Here is a 24,436-nt window from a genome sequence, read left to right as displayed (position 1 = left end):
CAAGACTGGAGTCAGAGAAGCTGAAGGGAGGAGAGGTAGGTGGGCTAGAGGGGGTGTTGATGCTGAGGCCTTGTCCCAAATGAAACCCTATTCCCTATAGGCCTTGGTTAAAAGTAGTGCACTATGTAAGGAATAGGGTGCCATTTGAGATACGGAAACCTGTTCTCTTGGAGCTGCAGAGCCCAGAGAGAGAACCTCCCACTCTCAGACTGGAGCAACATAGATTTACAGATAGATCACTTCTACAGTGTTTTGTTTTATTTTCCTGTGCAAGTTTGGGGTTGAGACAATTAATGAAGACTCTTGTTCCAGTTGCATGATACAGATCAGACGGTAAAGCAGAAAGATGAGGAACACACTGCTTCTGATCATGTCTGCACTGACTGCAGTTAGTGGGCAGAGGCCAACGTGAGTTATGTTCTGTCCATGCTAATTCTTTGTAGATACAGTATATTTTACTTGTATCATTGGTCATGCTCATTTTATGTCATGTCGCAGTCCTAAAAAATTACCACCATTTGTGTGTGTGTGAGCGCTTGTGCTTGTTCGTGCGTGTGTTTGTTTGTGTTTGTGTGCTTGTGTTTGTTTGTGTTCATGTGTGTGTGTGTGTGTGTGTGTTCATGTTTGTGTGTGTGTTCATGTGTGTGTGTGTGTGTTTGTGTTCAAGTGTGTGTGTGTGTTTGTTTGTTCGTGTGTGTGTGTTCGTGTTCGTGTGTGTGTTCATGTGTGCGTGTGTGTGTGTGTTCGTGTGTGTTTGTGTTCGTGTGTGTGTGTGTGTTCATGTGTGTGTGTGTTTGTGTGTGTGTGTTCATGTGTGTGTTGTGTTTGTGTGTGTGTGTTGTGTGTGTGTGTGTGTGTGTGTGTGTGTGTGTGTGTGTGTGTGTGTGTGTGTGTTCGTGTGTGTGTGTTTGTGTTCGTGTGTGTGTGTTCGTGTGTGTGTGTTCATGTGTGCGTGTGTGTGTGTGTTCATGTGTGTGTGTGTGTGTGTGTGTGTTTGTGTTCATGTATGTTTGTTTGTGTTCATGTGTATGTGTGTGTTCATGTGTGCTTGTGTTTGCAGATGTCTCATCACTGCTCCCAACATAGTCCACCTGGGAGTAGAGGAGACAGTGACAGTACAGCTCCAGGGAGCTATCAAGCCTACACAGTACACTCTGTACTTCCTGTACCAAACCGCCAATAATAAAGTTCTGTCTGAAAAAAAGCATGTAACTCTTAATGAAGCCAATGGCTATCAGGCGGTTGTGAAAATGAGGGTAGGTATACAGAAGGCTAACCTCTTTTCATGCCCTATGGAACTACTGGAACATGCATTTAAATGATTCTGCCTCTATTCTCATGTTTTATAGGTAATTCCTAGCCTGTATGAAGAGGCAATCAAAAGCATAAGAAAAAGAAAGAAAATTGTGCCATTTATCCAACTGGCTACAGAGACCAATGATGATTTTCTTCCAAAAAAAAAAACTATCCTTTTGTCAACAAAAAAGGGTTATGTCTTCATTCAGACAGACAAACCAATCTACAATCCAGGAGAGAATGGTAAAGTGTAAAATAACATTACACATGGTTTTAGTTATACATTCAGCCTAATCCCAATTTGTCCTTTTCCAGTCAATTTCAGGGTCTTCACGCTAGACAACTACCTGCTGCCTGTTGATGAAAGCATCAATGTCAAGATATTTGTAAGTTTGCAAGACATCTATCTGCATGTTAAAGTTGTTTTATTGTGTTAAATGAACTCTCTGTTCTCTAACTAACATTCACTGTCTCTCTACAGAACTCCAAAGGCCTGCTGGTGTACAACCAGGTTCTACACTCCAGTAAACTCCTTCAGAGGAACATAATGGTCCCTGACGTTGAGACGTAAGTAGGATGTTGACATAAAGTCTATGGAAGACAGGACATCAGTAGCACTGACCACTACTCCTCTGCCCATATGATTCAGGGCTGGCCATTGGAGGATTGTTGCTGCTTTTACCAACTATCCCATGTCCAACTCTTCAGTGGAGTTTGAGGTCAAAGAATATGGTGAGTAATCTAAAGTAGGTTGTCTGACAGTATAATACGGCCCAACAAGCTTCCCCTCTGTTTCTTTCAGTTCTTCCTATGTTTGAGGTGAAGATAGCAGCTTTGAAACCATATTATTTGCTGACAGAGGATTCTTTTCAGTTCAACGTCTCTGCAAGGTGAGATTGTTGAAGCAGATTGCGTTAATGGACTGTTTTGTGAATTGTTCATACATTTTACATTTACATTTGAGTAATTTAGCAGACACTCTTATCCAGAGCGACTTACAGTAGTGAGTGCATACATTTTCATACTTTTTTTCATAGTGTGCCAAATACATGTGTGTTGATTGCAGGTACACCTATGGCAAAGGTGTCAATGGCATAGCTTATGTTAGATTTGGACTAATCAATCAAGAAGGCAAAAGAACACATCTACCTGGCCTAGAAAACAAGACTTCTGTGAGTTCACTTTATCATCTCAAAGCTTTACATTAAAAAAAACACAACATTAAAGTCAATATTTCTGATTGTAGAGTTATTGTTTCCATTGACTTTTATTTTTCTGATGAGCCATTTGTGAACTTATTTCTTGTGTATTGTAGATCCAAGACGGCGTCGCCAGCATTACACTGCCAACTGAAGACCTACGTGGGAAAGCAGGAAAGCAAAACATCCCACACATGGAGGGATACAATCTGTACATAGCTGTTACAGCTTTAGAAACAGCAAGTATGTTCTTCATTCAGTCAGATAAAACATGATCCAGCAGATCCAGGTGTTTTCTCTAGGACATACAACAACGACCTTCTCTCTCTGCATTCTCTCTCCTCTCTCTCTGAATTCTCTCTCTCTCTCTGAATTCTCTCTCTCTCTCTCTCTCTCTCTCTCTCTCTCTCTCTCTCTCTCTCTCTCTCTCTCTCTCTCTCTCTCTCTCTCTCTCTCTCTCTCTCTCTCTCTCTCTCTCTCTCTCTCTCTCTCTCTCTCTCTCTCTCTCTCTCTCTCTCTCTCTCTCTCTCTCTCTCTCTCTCTCTCTCTCTCTCTCTCTCTCTCTCTCTCAGGTGGAGATCTAGAAGAAGCTGAGAGCACTTCAGTAAAGATAGTGACGTCTCCATACATCATTGACATGTCTAAGACTAAGGAATACTTCACACCTGGAGGAAAGTTCTCTATCCTGGTACAGTGTGGTCATTTCTGCACTCAAAGACAAACATTAACACCACAGAATAAAATATAATTGTATTCATTCAGGACATCATATTGAGATGAGCAAATCCCTTTTCCAAATGAGACGTACAATAGTTATCAGTGTCATCAATTGTATTTGCTTTACCATTTAGAGTATGACTGTATCTGCAGTCATAGTCTACTGGGCATATGCTGCATGTTTCCTTCTCAGGCCACCACCACCCACCCAGATGGATCCCCAGCCCCTGACCTCCGTATGAGGGCTTCAGTTTCAGTGACCTCTGTAGAAGGCACACAATCTGTGAAGATGGAGGGATCCGGTAACTCTAAGGGTGAGGCTGTTCTCGCCTTCGAAGTGCCCAAACTGGCCACGTCTATGGACATCAAGGTACAGGACAGACACAGAGAACTTTCAATCAACACTCTATTTCCCATGTAGTTTGACAAGCATAATATGTCTCTAAGCTCTATGTGGTCAGCAGAAAGGTAGTGCACTAAATAGGGAATATGGTGTCGTTTGAGACACAGTCACTATTTGATGTGATGTCATATTGACGATCTGTTATTCGCTCTCCAGATGTTTGCTGAGGGAGCGGAGGAGGAGGTAATAGTGGGTGATGCCAAAATGACAGTGTCAGCAGTCCAGTCTGAGGGGAACAGCTACCTGAGTGTAGAGATAGAACATGTCACCCTGGAGCCTGGAGGAACCATGACGGTCACTCTCAGAGACATCACCCCTCCAGGCACCCCACGACCAGCCTACATCTACTATATGGTAACATACTGGAGTATCAGTCCATTCTAATAATGGATGGAGATGACCATTTACCACTTCTGCAACATACTTTATCTGTGAATAGCTTCAGGTTTCCAGACATTGCAGTAGACTGGGGTTGTCATAGCTGTAGTTTGTCTGTAACCAACATGAATATAAGCACTGTGGGGGTTGAGAAATGAACCATTTCAATATCTGTAGTTAAGAGTAATAATGTGTTATTTCCTCTGTTTCCATTCTTTCAGGTCCTGAGTAAGGGCAGAGTGGTCCAGATGAACAGGGTCCAGAGGACTGAGCTGACCACCTTCAGTCTGCCCTACAGTCTTGACCTGGTCCCCTCCTTCAGACTGGTGGCCTACTACTTCACACAGGCACCAGAGAAGACTACCATAGTGGCTGACTCTGTATGGGCGGATGCCAAAGATATCTGCAAAGGACAGGTTCTGTTGTTGCTGCTTGTTTCTCTGCTTCTACTCTTTGTTTTATTATTCATATTTAGGGGCAGATCAGCTTTAATATTGGAGATAGATTGTAGTTTCCATCAATGTAATTGTCTGCATCATTTCCAACCCCCCATATATTTTTTTGTAAATATAAATATTCATACATATACACACACACATATATATATATATATATATATATATACATTTATTTTTAAAATATATTTCCAGTTATTATTTTCCGCTGACTTACCAAGTTAAACAAAGGTTAAATAAAATTGAAATAAAAATGATTTTCCGCTAACCTTTCCACTCTTCCCGTAATTGGAGTAAACTAATGAACAAGAACACTTAGGCTTCTACTTCCAGCTTATACACACTATATACATTTTACGGACACCATCTATTTTACAATAGTTATATTTTGTTTTTTTTTAGTCCTGCCTTCCTCAATCCTCAACCTCTCCCAGCTCAACCTCTCCCATCCAGTTTGATTTATATTTGCCATATATTTTTAACTGTGCCGTTTCACAAAAGTTCTGAACTTATATACATTTTACAGACACAGTATATTTTACTTTTGTTATCTTGTTGTTATTAGTCCCACCCTTCAGATCCATTCAACCCCTCCCATTCATCTCTTAACACCATCCATATTACATTTATATTTGCTATATATTATTCAACTGTGCTGTGATGCTTCACACAAGTACTGAACCTTTCTATTCTCAAAGTTTCTACAGATTGTAAATTAAAGGTAAACATTTGTGCTAAAAGTATTATTATATTATTGATTGATTGACTATGACTTTTCAAATCACCCAGTGTTGCTATCTGTAGCTTAGTTCCAAATGCTGCAATTCTTCATCCATTCTACTTCTACTCTTACTACAATTAGACAATTTAAACAATTTTACTGAGTTACAGTTCACATAAGGAAATCACTCAATTGAAATAAATTCATTAGGCCCTAATCTATGGATTTCACATGACTGGGTAGGGGTGCAGCCGTGGGTGGGTCTGGGAGCCAGGCCCAGCCATCCAGAATGATTTTTTTCTCCACAAAAGGGCTTTATTACAGACATAATACTCCTCAGTTTCATCAGCTGTCCGGGTGGCTGGTCTCAGATGATCCCGCAGGAGAAGAAGTCAGATGTAGAGGTCCTGGGCTGGGGTGGTTGCAAGCGGTCAGCATTTGTGAGGCCGGTTGGACTTACTGCCAAATTCTCTAAAATTATGTTGGAGAAATTAACATTCAATTCTCTGGCAAAAGCTCTGGTGGACATTCCAGCATCCAGCATCCCAATTGCATGCTCCCTCAAAACTTGAGACATCTGTGGCATTGTGTTGTGTGACAAAACTGCACATTTTACAGTGGTCTTTTATTGTCCCCAGCACAAGGTGCACCTGTGTAATGATCATGCTGTTTAATCAGCTTCTTGATATGCCACACCTGTCAGGTGGATGGATTGTCTTGTTGAAGGAGAAATGCTCACTAACATGGATGTAAACAAATGTGTGCTTAAAATATGAAGGAAATAAGCTTTTTGTACATTTGGAACATTTCTGGGATCTTAGCACATGAAACATGGGACCAGCACTTTACACGCTGCATTATATTTTTGTTCAGTATAGATTTGCATGGAGGCATAATGTGATATCTTTGGTGTTGTGTTTTCAGATTGAGATCCTTCCATTTAAAGAGCATAAACCAGCTGACTTGTTGACTGTGGTGGTCCGAACAGACCAGGGAGACAAGGTAGCTCTGGCTGCTGTAGATACGGCTGTTTACATCCTCAACAAGAACAACAGACTCACTCCTGAGAAGGTACAAAGTCTCTGTCTTACCAGGTTTCATGAATATATACATACAGTACATTTGAAGTCGGAAGTTTACATACACTTAGGTTGGAGTCATTCAAACTTGTTTTTCAACCACTCCACAAATTTCTTGTTAACAAACTATAATTTTGGCAAATCGTTTAGGACATGTACTTTGTGCATGACACAAGTCATTTTTCCAACAATTGTTTACAGACAGATTAATTCACTGTATCACAATACCTTCAAACTCAGTGCCTCTTTGCTTGACATCATGGGAAAATCTAAAGAAATCAGCCAAGACCTCAGAAAAAAAATCTGACTCATCCTTAGGAGCAATTTCCAAACGCCTGAAGGTACCACGTTCCTCTGTAGAAACAATAGTACCCAAGTATAAACACCATGGGACCACGCAGCCGTCATACCGCTCAGGAAGGAGACGCGTTCTGTCTGAACGTACTTACCAAACAACAGCAAAGGACCTTGTGAAGATGCTGGAGGAAACAGGTACAAAAGTATCTATATCCACAGTAAAACGATTCTTATATCAACATAACCTGAAAGACCGCTCAGCAAGGAAGAAGCCACTGCTCCAAAACCGCCATAAAAAAGCCAGACTATGGTTTGCAACTGCACATGGGGACAAAGATTGTACTTTTTGGAGAAATGTCCTCTGGTCTGTTGAAACCAAAATAGAACCGTTTGGCCATAATGACCATCATTATGTTTGGAGGAAAAAGGGGGATGCTTGCAAGGTGAAGAACACCATCCCAACCGTGAAGCACGGGGGTGGCAGCATCATGTTGTGGAGGGACTTTGCTGCAGGAGGGTCTGATGCACTTCACAAAATAGATGGCATCATGAGGCAGGAAAATGATGTGAATATATTGAAGCAACATCTCAAGACATCAGTCAGGAAGTTAAAGCTTGGTCGCAAATGGGTCTTCCAAATGGACAATGAACCCAAGCATACTTCCAAAGTTGTGGTGAAATGGCTTACGGACAACAAAGTCAAAGTTTTGGAGTGTCCATTGCAAAGCCCTGACCTCAATCCTTTAGAAAATTGGTGGGCAGAACTGAAAAAGCGTGTGTGAGCAAGGAGCCCTACAAACCTGACTCAGTTACACCAGCTCTCTCAGGGGGAATGGGCCAAAATTCACCCAACTTATTGTGGGAAGCTTGTGGAAGGCTACCCGAAACGTTTGACCCAAGTTAAAAATTTAAAGGCAATTCTACGAGATATTAATTGAGTGTATGTAAACTTATGACCCACTGAGAATGTGATGAAGGAAATAAAAGCTGAAATAAATAATTCTCTCTACTATTATTCAGACATTTCACATTCTTAAAATAAAGTGGTGATCCTAACTGACCTAAGACAGGGAATTTTTACTAGGATTAAATGTCAGGAATAGTGAAAAACTGAGTTTGAGTTTAATGAGTTAGACTGTGAGTTAGACTGATGAGTTTCAGAAGAAATTTTCTGGCTATTTTGAGTCCGCAATCGAACCAACAAATGCTGATGCTCCATCTACTCAACTAGTCTAAAGAAGGCCAGTTTTATTGCTTCTTTAATCAGTACAACAGTTTACAGCTGTGCTAACATAATTGCAAAAGGGTTTTCTAATGATCAATTAGCCTTTTAATATAATGATTAACTTGGATTAGCTAACACAACGTGCCATTGGAACACAGGAGTGATGGTTGCTGATAATGGGCCTCTGTACGCCTATGTAGATATTCTATAAAACATCTGCCATTTCCAGCTACAATAGTCATTTACAACATTAACAATGTCTACACTGTATTTCTGATCAAGTTGATGTTATTTTAATGGACAAAAAACCTGTTTTTCTTTCAAAAACAAAACATTTCTAAGTGACCCCAAACTTTTGAACGGCAGTGTATGTATCCCCTGTATGTACAGGACAGTATGTACTGTATTTATATGTATCTACTGTATGTACATGACAGTATGTACTGTATTTATATGTATCTACTGTATGTACATGACAGTAGGTACTGTATTGATATGATTCTACTGTATGTACATGACAGTATGTACTGTTATATGTATCTACTGTATGTACATGACAGTATGTACTGTTATATGTATCTACTGCATGTACAGGACAGTATGTACTGTTATATGTATCTACTGCATGTACAGGACAGTATGTACTGTAATATGTATCTACTGCGTGTACAGGACAGTATGTACTGTATTGATATGATTCTACTGTATGTACAGGACAGTATGTATTTGTCTACCAGGGAGAATGGGATATCCAAAAGACAAATCTCTGTTGTTCATGCAGTAAATGGACCAATAAAGTCATCTTCTTCTTTAGATGTTTGCCTACATGAACTCCTATGACCTGGCGTGTTCTATGGGAGGGGGCAGGAACTCCCAGTCTGTGTTACAGGACGCTGGGCTCGCCTTTATAACCAACTGTGGAGATACAGAGGGTCACGTGAGAAAGGGTACGGTTTACATTCAGACATTTAACTCGTTATAATACTGAATGAATAGCACATGTTCCTGATTGGTAAAAGTTGATGGAGTTTATTTCACCCAATATTGTAAAATGATTTTTCTTTTGTCCTCTTTTGTCCTCTGACCAGATTACTCCTGTAACGACAAAAGTAAAAGACAGAAGAGAGCCCTGAACCATCACCAGGCTTTCTCTGACATCAGTAGGTGTAGCAGTAGCCTCTCCTATTCTCCCTCCATCTTCTGAGCATGCTGCTTTCACTCTTATGGTGTATCGGGTGTTATTAGTTACAGAATATGGAGAGTGCTCCATAGGATACATTTCAATAATCCTTTCATTTACAAATGTTCAGATATGTTTCAGAAATAGTCTTCCTTAGCATATTACATTTATTAGCTAGACATCATTTATTAGCTAGACATCATTTATTAGCTAGACATCATTTATTAGCTAGACATAATTTATTAACTAGACATCATTTATTAGCTAGACATCATTTATTAGCTAGACATCATTTATTAGCTAGACACATTGTTCTTATCTGCAGTCAACAGGTACCAGGAGCCAGTGGAGAAGAGGTGTTGTCATGATGGGGCCAGGTTTAACAGCCTGGGTCTGTCCTGTGAGAGTCGTCATTCTAAAACCATCCACAGGTCTGCTCCGTGTCGCACTGCCTTCCTCAAGTGCTGCAGAGATGCCACCATGCTGAGGAGAAACATCACAAAGATAAAAAACACATACAGCCTGGCTAAAAGTACAGTATTGTATTATATTATTATATTAGTAGTTGGAATGTCAATAGCATCTCAGAAGTATCTCACAAGCTAAAGATTCTTGTGGTGCATTTAAGGCACGAGGGGGTGTGGTATATGCCCGACGCAACATGGATACAGCCCTTAGTCATGGTATATTGGCCATATACCACAAACCTCAGAGTGCCTTATTGCTATTATAAACTGGTTACCAATGTAATTAGAACAATATAAATCAATATTTTGTCATACCCAGTGTATACGGTCTGATATACCACGACTTAAGCCAATCAGCATTCAGGGTTCGAACCACCCAGTTTCTAACCACTAATATAGAATTTCTTAGATTAGTCAATACTTTTGTCTTTTTTCAGATGAGTTGTACTACATTATATGCACATATTTTGTATTGATTGAGCTGAAATGTGTCCTCTTCCCCGTTCTCCTATTTAGCGTCTGATGATATTGGTGAGGAAGAAGAGGCCATAGATGAGGTGTCTGTCCACCTCCGCTCCTATTTCCCTCAGACCTGGATGTGGGGCATCGTTGATGTGGGGCCCTCTGGTCTCGTAAGGTAACATGGTAACCTGCAACATCTACATCACCAATCATCAATTATACCCTATTCCCTATATAGTGCACTACCGGCCCTGGTCTAAAGTAGTGCACTATATAGGGAATAGGGTGCCATTTGGGACATAGGCCAGGACAGTCATGACTGGGACCAGGAGTTTTCCCTGACCATGTGAACTTACTGGGTAAAACTTGGGGACCAATATAGTGTAACAAGTATATTAGGAATGACATCATGTTGTATGTTATTATTTTCAGACACAGTGTTGCTGTCCCTGACTCCATCACTACCTGGGAGGTTCAAGCAGTGGGGATCTCTAAAACAAAAGGCAGGTCACCTCTTCCATCTAACCTTAGACCATTACACTAGCCTAGTCCTAAATATATTTGTGCTCTTGCAAACTCATTTTAGCTGTCATTGTCAAGCCAACCATGACAACGAGTGACAAAAAGATGGCATGATAGCACAAACAGACTTCCAGAGGACAGTCATCAAGTGGTTAATGTTAGTGTTGATTCTCCCTTCAGGGTTTTGTATAGCAGAGCCCAAGCCTCTGGTGGTGTTTCAGGACTTCTTTGTATCTCTCAGACTTCCCTATTCTGTGAAGAGAAATGAACAGCTACAGATGAAAGCTGTGGTGTTCAACTACAGAACCGACTGTATGGAGGTAACTAGAGTCCAAAATGCCTCCAACAGCCATTTATACAAATAAACTGCAGTTGCAGACATTTTTATCTGCAGATTCCTTTGATAGACAATTTGACTATACTTCCATCTACTACCATGTTTATGTGTTTCTCTCTGTGAAGGTGACAGTGGAGCTGGCGTGGGTGGAGGGTCTGTGCAGTGCAGGGGGAGACAGAGGGGACAAGCAGGTGGTCACAGTACCAGGTAACTCTGCTGTCCCGGTCTACTTCACCGTGGTTCCTCTGGTCATAGGAAACATCCCTATCCATGTGGACGCCTACACTAAGACGGCCCGTGACCAGGTCAAGAAGGACCTCAAAGTCACGGTATGAACACGACACTTGTATCACCTCTCTCCCTCTAATATACAGTCGTGCTTCAGTATGTCTCTATGATACATGTGTACATTAGGCTACATGTGGTTCTCACTTCTTTATTGTGCTGAACACCACTGTTTTTCTCCCATTATTATACAAAAGTTACAGTACAGATGTAGAATCTTAATTTGATTACTCTGTTGCACGATTGCAATGCAGGACACTTAAAACGGGTAGTATATTATAGGTTTAAAAAGGCTATCCACTTTGACATTTCTGACTTGATTTTCCCTTACAAAAACAGTTGCAACCCCTACAAAAAAGGCCATTAATCATAATTCACATATTCATTCACATTTCCTGTTGCTGCAGGATAATCTTCCTGATGTAGCAATCTGGCTCAAATTAAGATCCAACATTTGTATATGTCTGTATAAACAATGAACGCTCACATTTTGTTCTGTTATACAGGGGGAAGGGGAACTGGTCTCAATACAACAAGAATACAACATTGACGGGAAAGGTAATGTTGTCTTTCTAAACACGTGAAACCTGTGGTAAACAAGCCTCATCAGACCATTGAGTTAAAACAGTCTCTCCATTTCTTATCTATGTCACACAGCTGCCAAGTCAATCGAGCTTGAAATTCCACCTCCTCCTAATGCTGTCCCTGGGCTGGAATCTGACACCTACATCAGTGTCAAAGGAAAGGAGGGTCGATAAATACTGTAGTCAGACTTTCTGCTAGTGTGGAACATATACTGTGTTGGGTCTGTAGTACTGTATGTATTTACATTGACATTTTTTACATTTTGGTCCATGAGATATTATTTCAGACTACGAGTTTTCCCTGACCAATCTCCAGGGCTAGTTTACTGCTATAACAGGGAAACCTCTCCCATCACGCCCATGTAGGTGGTGTGATGGGAGAGTCAGTGGAGAACTGTCTAAACCTGGATGGAGTGGACCAGCTCATCTCCCTTCCCAAGGGGTGTGCGGAGCAGACCATGGTCACCATGTCTCCAGCCATCCACGCCATGAGATACCTGGACGCGACTGGACAGTGGGTCGACCTAAAGGCTGAACGCAGAGATGAAGCCCAAGCCATGATACAGGCTGGTGAGGGGAGAATTTAAGTTAGTCCCCTTTGAGACATCTACCCTTGTGGGAATCAAATAGTTTAAATGAATTAATTCTTTCTCTTTCCAAGGATACGGCAGAATCCTGACCTTCAAGAAGACAGATGGATCCTATGGAGCTTTCCTGTCAACCCCAAGCAGTGTTTGGTTGACAGCCTTTATAGCCAAGGAGTTGTCCCAGTGCAGGGACGTGATTTCAGTGGAGGACTCCTACATCCAACAGTCTATTTCCTACCTGGTGTCTAAACAGCTGTCCAGTGGAGCCTTCACTGACCCTAACCCACTCTATGACCGCACCATGCAGGAAAGAATGCTTTATTCATCCATTCAAGACGAAAATATGATTTATGCTGTACCCTACCCCTCAGAAATACACATTAGCTTGGAGAGGCTGGGTGCAGCCACACTGTGCCGCCAGTTGAGCAGTTTAGGGGTTAAGTGCTTTTCTCAAGGGCACAACAGCAAGAGATTTTGTCTTTCTAGGATGTGTCACTGTCAACCATCTAGCAGTCGACTCAAATATCGTCCAAATTTCTTTCTGCTCGGGCTGGGTAGCAATCGCGCCCCTCTAACCTCTAAGTAGGGGCTACCGAGTGGCGCAGTGTTCTAAGGCACTGCATCTCAGTGCTAGCGGCGTCACTACAGAGCCTGGTTAGATTCTAGGCCGTATCACAACCGGCCGTGATTGGGAGACACATAGGGTGGCGCACAATTGGCCCAGTGTTGTCCGGGTTAGGGTTTGGCCGGGCTAGGCCGTAATTGTAAATAAGAATGTATTCTTAACTGAGTTGCCAAGTTACATAAAGGTAAAAAAAATGTATAATAAAGCATGACCCAAATGTTCTTTATGTCCGGACCATGCAGGTACCATACAATACAATATGATGTCTTTACCTGTCTGCTATCTCTCCATTCCCTCAGGGTGGAGTGGGAGGGTTTGAGGGAGAGGTGTCTCTGACGGCGTTTGTTCTGATAGCCATGAACCACGCTGTGGCACTGTACCCTGAAGGAAAAGGCTCAGAAATGGTAATACATCGATTCAACTAAGTCACGGACATAACCTTTACATCGCCTAACTCATCATCACTGACTTACTAAAACTTGTGTAATTATTATCCCGAAGGGGCAAGTTGGTTTTGCAACAATATGATCCAGAATAAAGCAACATGCCTTTTTGTGTCTGTTGTGATAATGTTTAACGAATGCATTTGTTGTTTCTAATGCTAAATCTATCCACCATTTCCTGTGTTAGAGGCAGGCTATGGAGCAGGCTAAGGCCTACCTGGAGTCGAAGCTGGACTCCCTTCAGAGGCCCTTTTCTGTTGCCATCACCTCCTACGCCCTCTCTCTAACCTCCCCTGGCGGAGACAGTGCCTCCATGGCTCAGACCAAACTCAGGGCCTTGGCACACAGTGACAATGGTCAGTACCTTGTTACTTTACTAGTCATCTAGGGCTACGGGTTGCCTAGTTGTCTAATTACTTCAGAAGTTGTCTACTAGCGCCTGTAAAGTATTACAGGTAGTGGCTGGAGAAAAAGTCAGGATAAGGTCTTCTGGGTAGACATTGATTCCCTGGTCTGTATGATCATTGAGGGAAGGTAGACATACACAATGACAACATTTAAACAGCAGAGGGCGCCATATTATTGATTATGTCTCCCCTGCAATGTTATATGGCTAAGGACATACTGTAGCTGCTAAACATACTGTATATCTCCCCTGCAGAAGCAGATACATGTCACTGGGAGGCCAGTGATGCTCTGAGGCTGAGCGGGGAGACGAGGGCCAATCAGGTGCCCCAGGCCCAGGCCATCTCCGTGGAGACGACTGCTTACGCCCTGCTCCAGACAGTGGCGGAGGGAGACATGACGTACGCGACGTGCATCGCCCGCTGGCTCACTGAGCAGAGACAGTATGGAGGAGGGTTCCGCTCTACACAGGTAGGTACTGTAGGACAAGTCACCAGTAGACAGACAGGTAGGTACTGTAGGACAAGTCACCAGTAGACAGACAGGTAGGTACTGTAGGACAAGCCACCAGTAGACAGACAGGTAGGTACTGTAGGACAAGCCACCAGTAGACAGACAGGTAGGTACTGTAGGACAAGCCACCAGTAGACAGACAGGTAGGTACTGTAGGACAAGTCACCAGTAGACAGACAGGTAGGTATTATAGGTCAAGCCACCAGTAGACAGACAGGTAGGTACTGTAGGACAAGTCACCAGTAGACAGACAGGTAGGTACTGTAGGACAAGCCACCAGTAGACAGACAGGTAGGTACTGTAGGACAAGTCACCAGTAGACAGACAGGTAGGTACTGTAGGACAAGCCACCAGTAGACAGACAGGTAGGTATTATAGGTCAAGCCACCAGTAGACAGACAGGTAGGTATTATAGGTCAAGCCACCAGTAGACAGACAGACAGGTAGGTACTGTAGGACAAGCCACCAGTAGACAGACAGGTAGGTACTGTAGGACAAGTCACCAGTAGACAGACAGGTAGGTATTATAGGTCAAGCCACCAGTAGACAGACAGGTAGGTAGGTACTGTAGGACAAGCCACCAGTAGACAGACAGGTAGGTACTGTAGGACAAGTCACCAGTAGACAGACAGGTAGGTATTATAGGTCAAGCCACCAGTAGACAGACAGGTAGGTACTGTAGGACAAGTCACCAGTAGACAGACAGGTAGGTACTGTAGGACAAGTCACCAGTAGACAGACAGGTAGGTACTGTAGGACAAGTCACCAGTAGACAGACAGGTAGGTACTGTAGGACAAGCCACCAGTAGACAGACAGGTAGGTACTGTAGCATTATGATCGGGAGCTCGGAGTTATCACTGACCACTTGACTTGACCTCGAGAAACTCCTGGCCCTAGTTATATACTTTTCTCTCCCTCTTTCTCTCTCATCCCTTTTCTTTCTTTTTCTGTCCCGTCCTCTCTCTCCTTCTCCTTTGTCCGCTCTCTCCTTCTTCTTTGTCCGCTCTCTCCTTCTCCTTTGTCCCCTCTCTCCTTCTCCTTTGTCCCCTCTCTCCTTCTCCTTTGTCCCCTCTCCTTCTCCTTTGTCCGCTCTCTCCTTCTCCTTTGTCCCCTCTCGCCTTCTCCTTTGTCCCTCCCTCCTTCTCCTTTGTCCCCTCTCTCCTTCTCCTTTGTCCCTCCCTCCTTCTCCTTTGTCCCTCCCTCCTTCTCCTTTGTCCCTCCCTCCTTCTCCTATGTCCCCTATCTCCTTCTCCTTTGTCCCTCTCTCCTTCTCCTTTGTCCCCTCTCGCCTTCTCCTTTGTCCCTCCCTCCTTCTCCTTTGTCCCCTCTCTCCTTCTCCTTTGTCCCTCTCTCCTTCTCCTTTGTCCCCTCTCTCCTTCTCCTTTGTCCCCTCTCTCCTTCTCCTTTGTCCCCTCTCTCCATCTCCTATGTCCCCTATCTCCTTCTCCTTTGTACCCTATCTCCATCTCCTATGTCCCCTCTCTCCTTCTCCTTTGTCCGCTCTCTCCTTCTCCTTTGTCCCTCCCTCCTTCTCCTTTGTCCCCTCTCGCCTTCTCCTTTGTCCCTCCCGCCTTCTCCTTTGTCCCTCCCTCCTTCTCCTTTGTCCCCTCTCTCCTTCTCCTTTGTCCCTCCCTCCTTCTCCTTTGTCCCTCCCTCCTTCTCCTTTGTCCCTCCCTCCTTCTCCTTTGTCCCTCCCTCCTTCTCCTTTGTCCCTCTCTCCTTCTCCTTTGTCCCCTCTCTCCTTCTCCTTTGTCCCCTCTCTCCTTCTCCTTTGTCCCTCCCTCCTACTCCTTTGTCCCTCCCTCCTTCTCCTTTGTCCCCTCTCTCCTTCTCCTTTGTCCCTCCCTCCTTCTCCTTTGTCCCCTCTCTCCTTCTCCTTTGTCCCCTCCCTCCTTCTCCTTTGTCCCTCCCTCCTTCTCCTTTGTCCCTCCCTCCTTCTCCTTTGTCCCCTCTCTCCTTCTCCTTTGTCCCTCCCTCCTTCTCCTTTGTCCCTCCCTCCTTCTCCTTTGTCCCTTTCTCCTTCTCCTTTGTCCCCTCTCTCCTTCTCCTTTGTCCCCTCTCTCCTTCTCCTTTGTCCCCTCTCTCCTTCTCCTTTTTCCCCCCTCTCCTTCTCCTTTGTCCCCTCTCTCCTTCTCCTTTGTCCCCTCTCTCCTTCTCCTTTTTCCCCCCTCTCCTTCTCCTTTGTCCCTCCCTCCTTCTCCTTTGTCCCTCCCTCCCTCCAACAGGATACAGTTGTAGCTCTTGAGGCTCTAGCTAAGTACAGTATCAAGGACAATGATGTTCAGGACTTGGACCTTAATGTTGAGATGTGTTACCAAAACGGCAGCAAGCAGAGAGTTCATCTTACGAAGCGTAATGCCCTGACCCTATCTGCCTTCCAGGTGAGATTGAGTTTAGAATTCAAGCAGTGCTTTGATTTAACTTTCTCAAATTCTGTTTTACTGTTCTACTAATCTCTGTGTTGTCTGGTTTGTCTTGGCAGGTGAACCAAGGAAGCCAGATCACTATTAACACAGAGGGTAAGGGAAATGGGACCTTATCAGTAAGTAAATTCAGTAAATAGATTTAAAAGTAAATGATGATGATTCTAACATTGTAAGACTGTCTGAATCTCAATGCATGTGTCCACAGTGTTTGTTTTATGTCATCAGGTGGTCCAGACCTACAGAACTCTGGAGAGCATGGACTGTGGTTTCTACAGTCTCAATGTCTCAGTGGAGGGAGAGGTTAAGTACAGAAGTACGTTTCAGTCAGAATGCATCTATAAACACTAAACACATTTGAGTGCTGCTTGAAAACATACATTTTTTATTTTTTTTTAATGTAAAATGACAGAAAAAGCAGACGATGGTCCTGAGCTAGACGACTATTATAACTATGAGTCTGACGGGGTTGGGAACCCTAGTGATGAGCCAATGAGCAGGATGGAATGGTTTGACCTGCGCACACGCAGGAAAAGACACACCCCACAGGAGGAGGAGAGGGAGAAGTCCCTAGTCTACACTGTGTGTGTGGGGTGAGTACAGGTGTCTGTCTGTCTGTCTGTCTGTCTGTCTGTCTGTCTGTCTGTCTGTCTGTCTGTCTGTCTGTCTGTCTGTCTGTGTCTGCATGCAGTATTATTATTATATATTATTATTATTATTATTATATTATTATTATATTATATATTATATTATATGATTATTATTATTATTATTATTATTATTATTATATTATTATGAGTGGATATATGGTTCTCTCTCTCCTCTCTTCTCCTACAGACTGACCAGTGGTAATTCTACAGGCATGGTCATCGTGGACATCTCCCTTCTCAGTGGACTCAAACCTAACATGCAGGATCTGGAGGAGGTACAGTAGGCCTACATGTAATGTTGATTTACATTTTTGCCATCCAGCAGACGCTCTTATACACAGTCAGTGCATTCAACTATGGGCTCGATTCAATCTGTAGTGCTGAAGTTCCACCATACTGAAGTTCCACCATACATTGAAGGCAATGTTTCCACGTTCGTAGAGACTGCATTCACGGTAAATGCTGCATATGCAAGAAAACTACAATCCGTTTTACCTCATTTCTACCAGCATGTCACCTGTGCATCTAAAGGCAAACAAATTCTAGACCACCTTTACTCCACACACAGAGATGCATACAAAGCTCTCCCTCGCCCCCCCTTTGGCAAATCTGACCATAACTCTATCCTCCTGATTGCTGCTTACAAGCAAAAACTCAAACAGGAAGTAACAATGATGCGCTTAATACGGAAGTGTTCCAATGAAGCGGATGCTTCTATACAGGACTGTTTCACTAGCACAGACTGAAATATTTTCCAGGATTCATCCGATGTCATTGAGGAGTTTATCACATTAATAAGTGCATCGACGATGACCGTACGTACATAACCCAGCCAGAAGCCATGGATTACAGGCAACATCTGCACTGAGTTAAAGGCTAGAGCTGCCACTTTCAAGGAGCGGGACACTAATCCGGACGCTTATAATAAATACCGTTACACCCTCAGGCAAAGCATCAATACAGGACCAAGATCAAATCCTACTTTATCGGCTCTGATGGTCTTCGGATGTGGCAGAGCTTGCAACCTATCATGAATTACAAAGGGAAACACAGTGGTCAGCTGTCCAGTGACGCGAGCCTACCAGACGAGCTAAACACATTCTATGCTCGCTTCGAGGCTAGCAACACTGGTTCATGCTGTTCCTGACACCATGGGTGATCACACTCTTGTGAGTGTGATGTGAGTAAGACCTTTAAACAAGCTAATATTCAAAAGGCTGCAGGGCCAGATGGATTACCAGGACGCATACTCAGAGCATGCGCAGGTGTCTTCACTGAATTGTTCAACCTCTCCCTGGCCCAGTCTGTAATACCTACATGTTTCAAGTAGACCACCATATGCCCAGGAATGCCAAGGTAACCTGTCTAAATGACTATCACACTGTAGCACTCACTAGGTAGCACTCATCTGTAGCCATGAAATGCTTTGAAAGGCTGGTCATGGCCCACATCAACACCATCATCCCAGACACCCTGGACCCTCTCTAATTCACATACCGCCCCAACAGATCCACAGATGACGCAATCTGTATTGCACTCCACATTGCCCTTTTCCACCTGAACAAAGGAACATAAGAATACCGTTAATTGACTACAGCTCAGCGTTCAACACCATAGTGCCCTCCAAACTCATCACTAAGCTAAGGACTCTGTGACTGAACACCTCCCTCTGCAACTGGATCCTGGACTTCCTGACGGGCCGACCCCCAACTGGCCCTCAACATGGCGGCCCCTCAGGGGTATGTGCTTAGACCCCTCCTGTAGTCCCTGTTCACCCACGACTGGCTGTGTATGACTCCAACACCATCATTAAGTTTGGTAGGCCTGATCACCAATGACGATGAGACAGCCTATTGGGCAGAGGTAGTGCGTATGGCCCAGTACATCACTGGGGTCGAGCTCCCTGCCATCCAGGACCTCTATACCAGGCGGTGTCAGAGGAAGGCCCTAAAGATTATCAGACTCCAGCCACCGGGGTCATAGACTGTCCTCTCTGATTACTCATTGTTTATTTATTCCTTGTGTTATTATTTTTCTATTATTTCACCCCCAAAAAATCTACATTGTTGGGAAGGACCCGTAGGTTAGCATTTCACTGTTAGTCTACACCTGTTGTTTACAAAGCGTGTGACAAATACGATTTGATATGTCGGCTCAATTGAAAATTACCTTTAAATTTCAAGCTGTAGTGCGGATCTTCAGCGCTTCAGATTGAATCGAGCCCTATGTTTAGTAGGAAAAACAACCACTTATCACAGTTATTACATGTAATCCCTTTGAAATATCTGAGATCAGCAGAATCAGTTCCAGGAAGAAAACACATTTTAGCGATTCACATTGACATGTTGTCAAACTATATAATGAGGTCTTTTTCGATTTCTCTCCTCTAGAATGTAAAGGGTACTGAGAAATACATTGACCATTATGACATCGCCCCAAATAAAGTGTTCCTCTACTTCGCTGAGGTAAGACCTTTTGTATCCAAAGCCACGACATCAATCAGCTATGACTACTGTACAACTCCTATAGTGATTCGCAAAAGAGTTCTCGTGTTCCCGCCAAGACTGTCCTCTCTACCCTCGGAGGCTGTATTGTCACTATGTATTCCAGATCACAGAGGAACCACAGTGTGTAGCGTTCCGGGCCAAACAGATCAGTCCCATGGGCCTGGTGCAGCCCGCTGCTGCTGTGGTCTATGACTACTACAACCCAGGTATACCACCATGTTTAGTTTAGGGTATATTAAGACAATGGTTGTAAATGTATCTGGAAGGTCCATGGGCCTGGTGCAGCCTGGTTAGGCTTTAGGCCCTGGTCAAATGTAGTGCACAATAAAGAGAATAGGATGCCGTATGGGACACAGCCATCGTCTGAGTGACTAATGCTGAACTATGTCCCGACAGAGAGGAGATGCACTGTGTTCTACAGCTCACCCCAGAAGAGCAACATGATCTCCAAGATCTGTCAGGACAATATGTGCTCCTGTGCAGAGGGTATGTGCACTCCTTCCAGCTAGTATTTTGATAGTGCCTGAACTATTTTGAACCATTGTGTATCTAGTTATTTGCTTTGTCTCAGGTGGCTGCCCAAAGAAGAAAGTCACGTACAGTAAAGCCATGGAGAAAGAGACTCGCAGGAGCTTTGCTTGTTTCTCTCCAATTGTAAATTATGGTGAGTTTATACCTGGAACCCAAATACTCTCTTCTTTCTAATGTGCTGTAGTTGGTACTAACACCCCTTCATGTTGTCCTTCTGACAGTGTACGTCGTCACGTTTCTCAACTCATCCGATGATGGAGTCTTTCAACATTACACCACATTACTGACCAAAATCCTACAGACAGGTGAGTGTTTTACAGTTTGCATCCCAAAAGGCAGCCTATTTCTTATGATGCACTACTTTGGATGGGTCCTGGTCAAAAGTAGTGCACTATATAGGGAAAAGAGTGCCATTTGGTACTTGAACATTCTCTTGAAGTATAATTTCCTTGACATTATTCTTGTGCTGGTTCTCTGCTATGCCAGGTAAAGATGTGATGCAGACTGGAGCAGTGAGAGACATGATCAAGCGTAAAGCCTGTGATGAGTTTGACATGAAGACTGACAGTAATTACCTGATCATGGGGAGAGATGGGACCATCTCTGACACCACTGACCACAGTGGGAAGTAAGTGATGGGATGCGTCCCAAATGGTACCCGTCCCAAATGGTACCCTATTCCCTATATAGTGCACTACTTTTAACCAGGGTTCATAGGGCTCTGGTCAAAAGTAGTGCTACATGTTATAAAATAATAATAATTAGGTGGGTGTTATATGTACAAGTGTGTATTATACCAATGTGTGAATCGGAAATTCATTTTTTGCATCTCTCAACTCCCCGAGACACATTTGGAGAGTGGGGTCACAGCCAGGGTCAAAAGTAGTGCGCCATGTATGGAATAGGGTTCCATTTGGGACATTAGTCTTCCTTTTCAATTAACTATACAGTATGTGACAACATTGATATAATACATGGAATCATCAGGTAAAAAAAGACAGCATAGAGGATATTTATTACAATATTGTTGAATTGAGATACTGTAAAGGTTTATCCCTACTTGGGCCCTAGATTGTGATTTCTTCATTGGGAAATGTAGAATGGGAGACTATTCCAGTGCAGTTTGAGTGAGAGACTCCAATGCTGTCCACCCCAGGCCTGTATTACTAAATGTTGTCCACCCCAGGCCTGTATTACTAAATGCTGTCCTCCGTAGGCCTGTATAACTAAATGTTGTCCACCCCAGGCCTGTATTACTAAATGCTGTCCTCCGTAGGCCTGTATTACTAAATGTTGTCCACCCCAGGCCTGTATTACTAAATGCTGTCTTCCGTAGGCCTGTCTATGTCCTGGATAATGAGATGTGGTTGGAGGAGATTCCAGAGGAGAGGAAGTGTAAAGCTACTAAGAACCGTAAAGCCTGTAACATGCTCAAGGACTTCATGAAACAGTACGAGGTCAACCAGTGTTCAATATAACCCATGGTTGCCTTCAGTGAACATCCAGATATAAATATATTATATAGAACAGACATGTTTGGCTGTCATTGAGAATAGGGAAATATGTTGGCTCTATGCAACACATTTCTATCAGAAACGTTCCAGAAAGTTGTGGCTCCTGAACATCACGTGACCCAGGATGACTGTCCTGAACAGAGAGAGACTGACACAGAGCATGATATATGTTTAGTATGAATAGAGGGAAGCAGAAAGCACACTCAGTATCTCCATAAACCATGTGCTTTTATTACCAGTGCATATTCACAAAGAAGATTGAGTGACATATTTTTGAAACACAAAGAGATTATGTGTCTAATACTCCTTAATAAAAACAACCTGTGATAAGACTGTGTAGCCAGTTTGGCATGACGTCAGAGGGACTCTATTTTGGCACCAAGGGTGCTGTGTTGTTACAGTGGTGACCACCAGGGGGAGTGATAGCGCTATAGCTCATCTAATGCTAATGAAACCCTCAGGACAATAGTGTTATAAAAGAAATGCTATGAACTGTGATAACCAGGCAATGAAACATTGTAACTCTTGTCCTTCAACACACACTGAAGCTGTTGATACATTCACACTGTGGCTTCTGAAAACAAACTATATAAAATGGTAAATCTACTGTTGACAGTGTTTAAGACTGAAACCCAGAAGTTAGTCAAATATCTAATGTAGTTTTGCATGTTCAATAACACTAAGTAATATAATCATTGGTTTTCAATATGTACTCCCAACTTGTCACAATTCAAAACCCACTTCTATGTATTTTTTGGCAAATCAAATCTTTCAAATTCTAAATCTTCACTGTTTGTTCTACTAATCCCCTCAAAGTGGCTAAGGGTTTTTACTATATATGGAGACAAATGACAAAGGCGTGAATTTCTAAAAAATAAAACACATCAAATTAGAAAAATAATTTGTAAATGCTGAACTAGTGTATAAAATAAAATAAAATAAATTAGCAATTCCATGTTTGAATTTTTTTTCCTTTTTAAAAACAACAGATAAAGTTTATAATAATTCTGCTGCTCACATATGCAATAATCATGACACATCTCTTCTCCAGCTGAACTCCTGTTTTAAAAAGCACACTTTAGGACAGCTGCCGTACATAGAAACGCTGGAATGCCAGACTGCTGTTCTCGGATTAACCAAAAGATATGTGTTTTAAAATGAAAGCACAGATAAAGCTGCATACTGATCCATTGTACACAGTTATGCATACACAGTTATGCATACACAGTTCATACAGCAAATCAATGCACAGATGGCGATGACTTTTTATATGCAAGATGGCTATAAGTTAAGTCAGTTTGCTCTTAGATACAACTGAAAGAGAAATTATGTTTCAAAAGCTTTTGCTTTGCGTCGCTGGTTGGTTTCACTGTAAGCACATTGTTCGTTGCACTTAGACCATGGCGAAGAAACAGTTTATAAACGCCACTTATGTCGTCACGTCTGAGTTAATAACAAGGTAAAGATAAAACTTCATGCATTGGGACGAGCTCCTTCACAACATGGCTCAATTATTATACACGTACTTCAACCCATCACTGATCTGGCCTCCTAATATCAGTTACACTATATACACACTTCATATCTCCTCGTAGTTTCACATCAATGACTGAACAAAGAGGTAAATACACTCTACAGAAATAGGCTGCATCCCAAATGGCATAGTGCACTACTTTTGACCAGAGCCCAATGGGCCCAGGTCAAAAGTAGTGAACTACACAAAGAATAGGGTGCCATTTCAGACTCAGTAAACTCCATAACACAGCACAAGGAGGAGTCAACGGGGGTTATATTGTTACTTCATGATGTTGGGAGGTTCAGAGAACACTAACTGGATGAGGTGGATCTGATCAGATGTGCAAATCAAAGGGACAGCTATGGGAAAGATCATTGCACCTGTATATTATGTATAGTACATTGGTTTGTGTCGTTGCTCAGTGCTAACACGTGCACTGACCTGGGGGCAAAAATACATACATTAGATCAAATACTTTCCAATATTTCAAGTGCTGCACTTGATTTGGTTTGCCTGAACCAATGGAACAGTCCCAAAAGCACAAACTCAAATAAACAGGGAAATCAAGCACATCCCAAACACTTAAAATACTTTCAAGTATTTGTCTTATTTTTGGACCCAGGTCGGGCTGTGGTTGGTTTGTCTGTCCGGCCCAGATCTGGGGTACATCCCAAATGGAAACCTATTCCTTATATAGTGCACTACTTTTGACCAGAGCCCTATGGGTTTCTGTTAAGTAGTGCACTATGAAGGGAATAGGGAGCCATTTGGGACGCACATGGGAGTGGTAGGCCTGCAACAGACCGTCCCTAAAGCAATGGTTCTACCTACTGCAGGTAGCGGTAAACCTTGAAGCAGTGGTTGCCAGAGTCAGCCACAGCCACGTGTCCATCAGAGGTGAGAGACAGGCCCTGTGGACCATAGAGAGGGTCTGCTGTGGTGTTGATGTAGGACAGGAACGACCCGGAACTATCAAACACCTGCAGGACAATACAAATCAAGGTCAGGGTCAGCTGTACTCATTATAAGTTACATTACTTATGATCATATTATTTTTGATCTAACTCAAAAGAGTAAATCAAATATAATGACTAATGCTGCTTGTTAATCTTGC

General features: G+C 42.9%; 2 protein-coding genes across 8 annotated transcripts in view; one reads left to right on the top strand and one right to left on the bottom strand.

The window, feature by feature from the left end:
• The first annotated feature begins 183 nt into the window (after positions 1-183).
• On the top strand, positions 184-22,138 carry LOC118374824 (complement C4-like). Its single transcript, XM_052521829.1, has 40 exons — positions 184-408; positions 1,061-1,256; positions 1,350-1,539; positions 1,612-1,682; positions 1,778-1,863; positions 1,946-2,028; positions 2,099-2,186; positions 2,363-2,468; positions 2,612-2,738; positions 3,068-3,183; positions 3,406-3,582; positions 3,772-3,969; positions 4,215-4,409; positions 6,094-6,240; positions 8,585-8,717; positions 8,859-8,930; positions 9,276-9,482; positions 9,934-10,054; positions 10,312-10,382; positions 10,582-10,721; positions 10,864-11,067; positions 11,530-11,581; positions 11,681-11,765; positions 11,975-12,177; positions 12,269-12,502; positions 13,120-13,223; positions 13,450-13,618; positions 13,924-14,138; positions 16,407-16,562; positions 16,664-16,723; positions 16,833-16,920; positions 17,017-17,197; positions 17,442-17,529; positions 19,645-19,719; positions 19,865-19,967; positions 20,158-20,247; positions 20,333-20,425; positions 20,514-20,597; positions 20,779-20,920; positions 21,629-22,138. The coding sequence occupies exons 1-40, from the start codon at positions 347-349 to the stop codon at positions 21,768-21,770; spliced, it is 5,154 nt and encodes a 1,717-aa protein (XP_052377789.1). The 5' UTR covers positions 184-346; the 3' UTR covers positions 21,771-22,138.
• Positions 22,016-24,436, bottom strand: part of LOC118374914 (tripartite motif-containing protein 3-like) — a 42,904-nt gene continuing 40,483 nt past the window's right edge. For all 7 annotated transcript variants that reach the window (XM_052521790.1, XM_052521793.1, XM_052521804.1 and 4 more), the window contains one exon: positions 22,016-24,302. In XM_052521790.1, the coding sequence (XP_052377750.1) occupies positions 24,150-24,302 (153 nt within the window). In that variant the 3' untranslated portion in view covers positions 22,016-24,149. The remainder of the gene's footprint in view (positions 24,303-24,436) is intronic.

This window comes from Oncorhynchus keta, chromosome 1, assembly GCF_023373465.1.
Source record: "Oncorhynchus keta strain PuntledgeMale-10-30-2019 chromosome 1, Oket_V2, whole genome shotgun sequence".
Classification (NCBI taxonomy): Eukaryota; Metazoa; Chordata; class Actinopteri; order Salmoniformes; family Salmonidae; genus Oncorhynchus; species Oncorhynchus keta.
The sequence above is the reverse complement of the archived record's forward strand: the minus strand, read 5'-3'. Positions and strand labels throughout refer to the sequence as shown.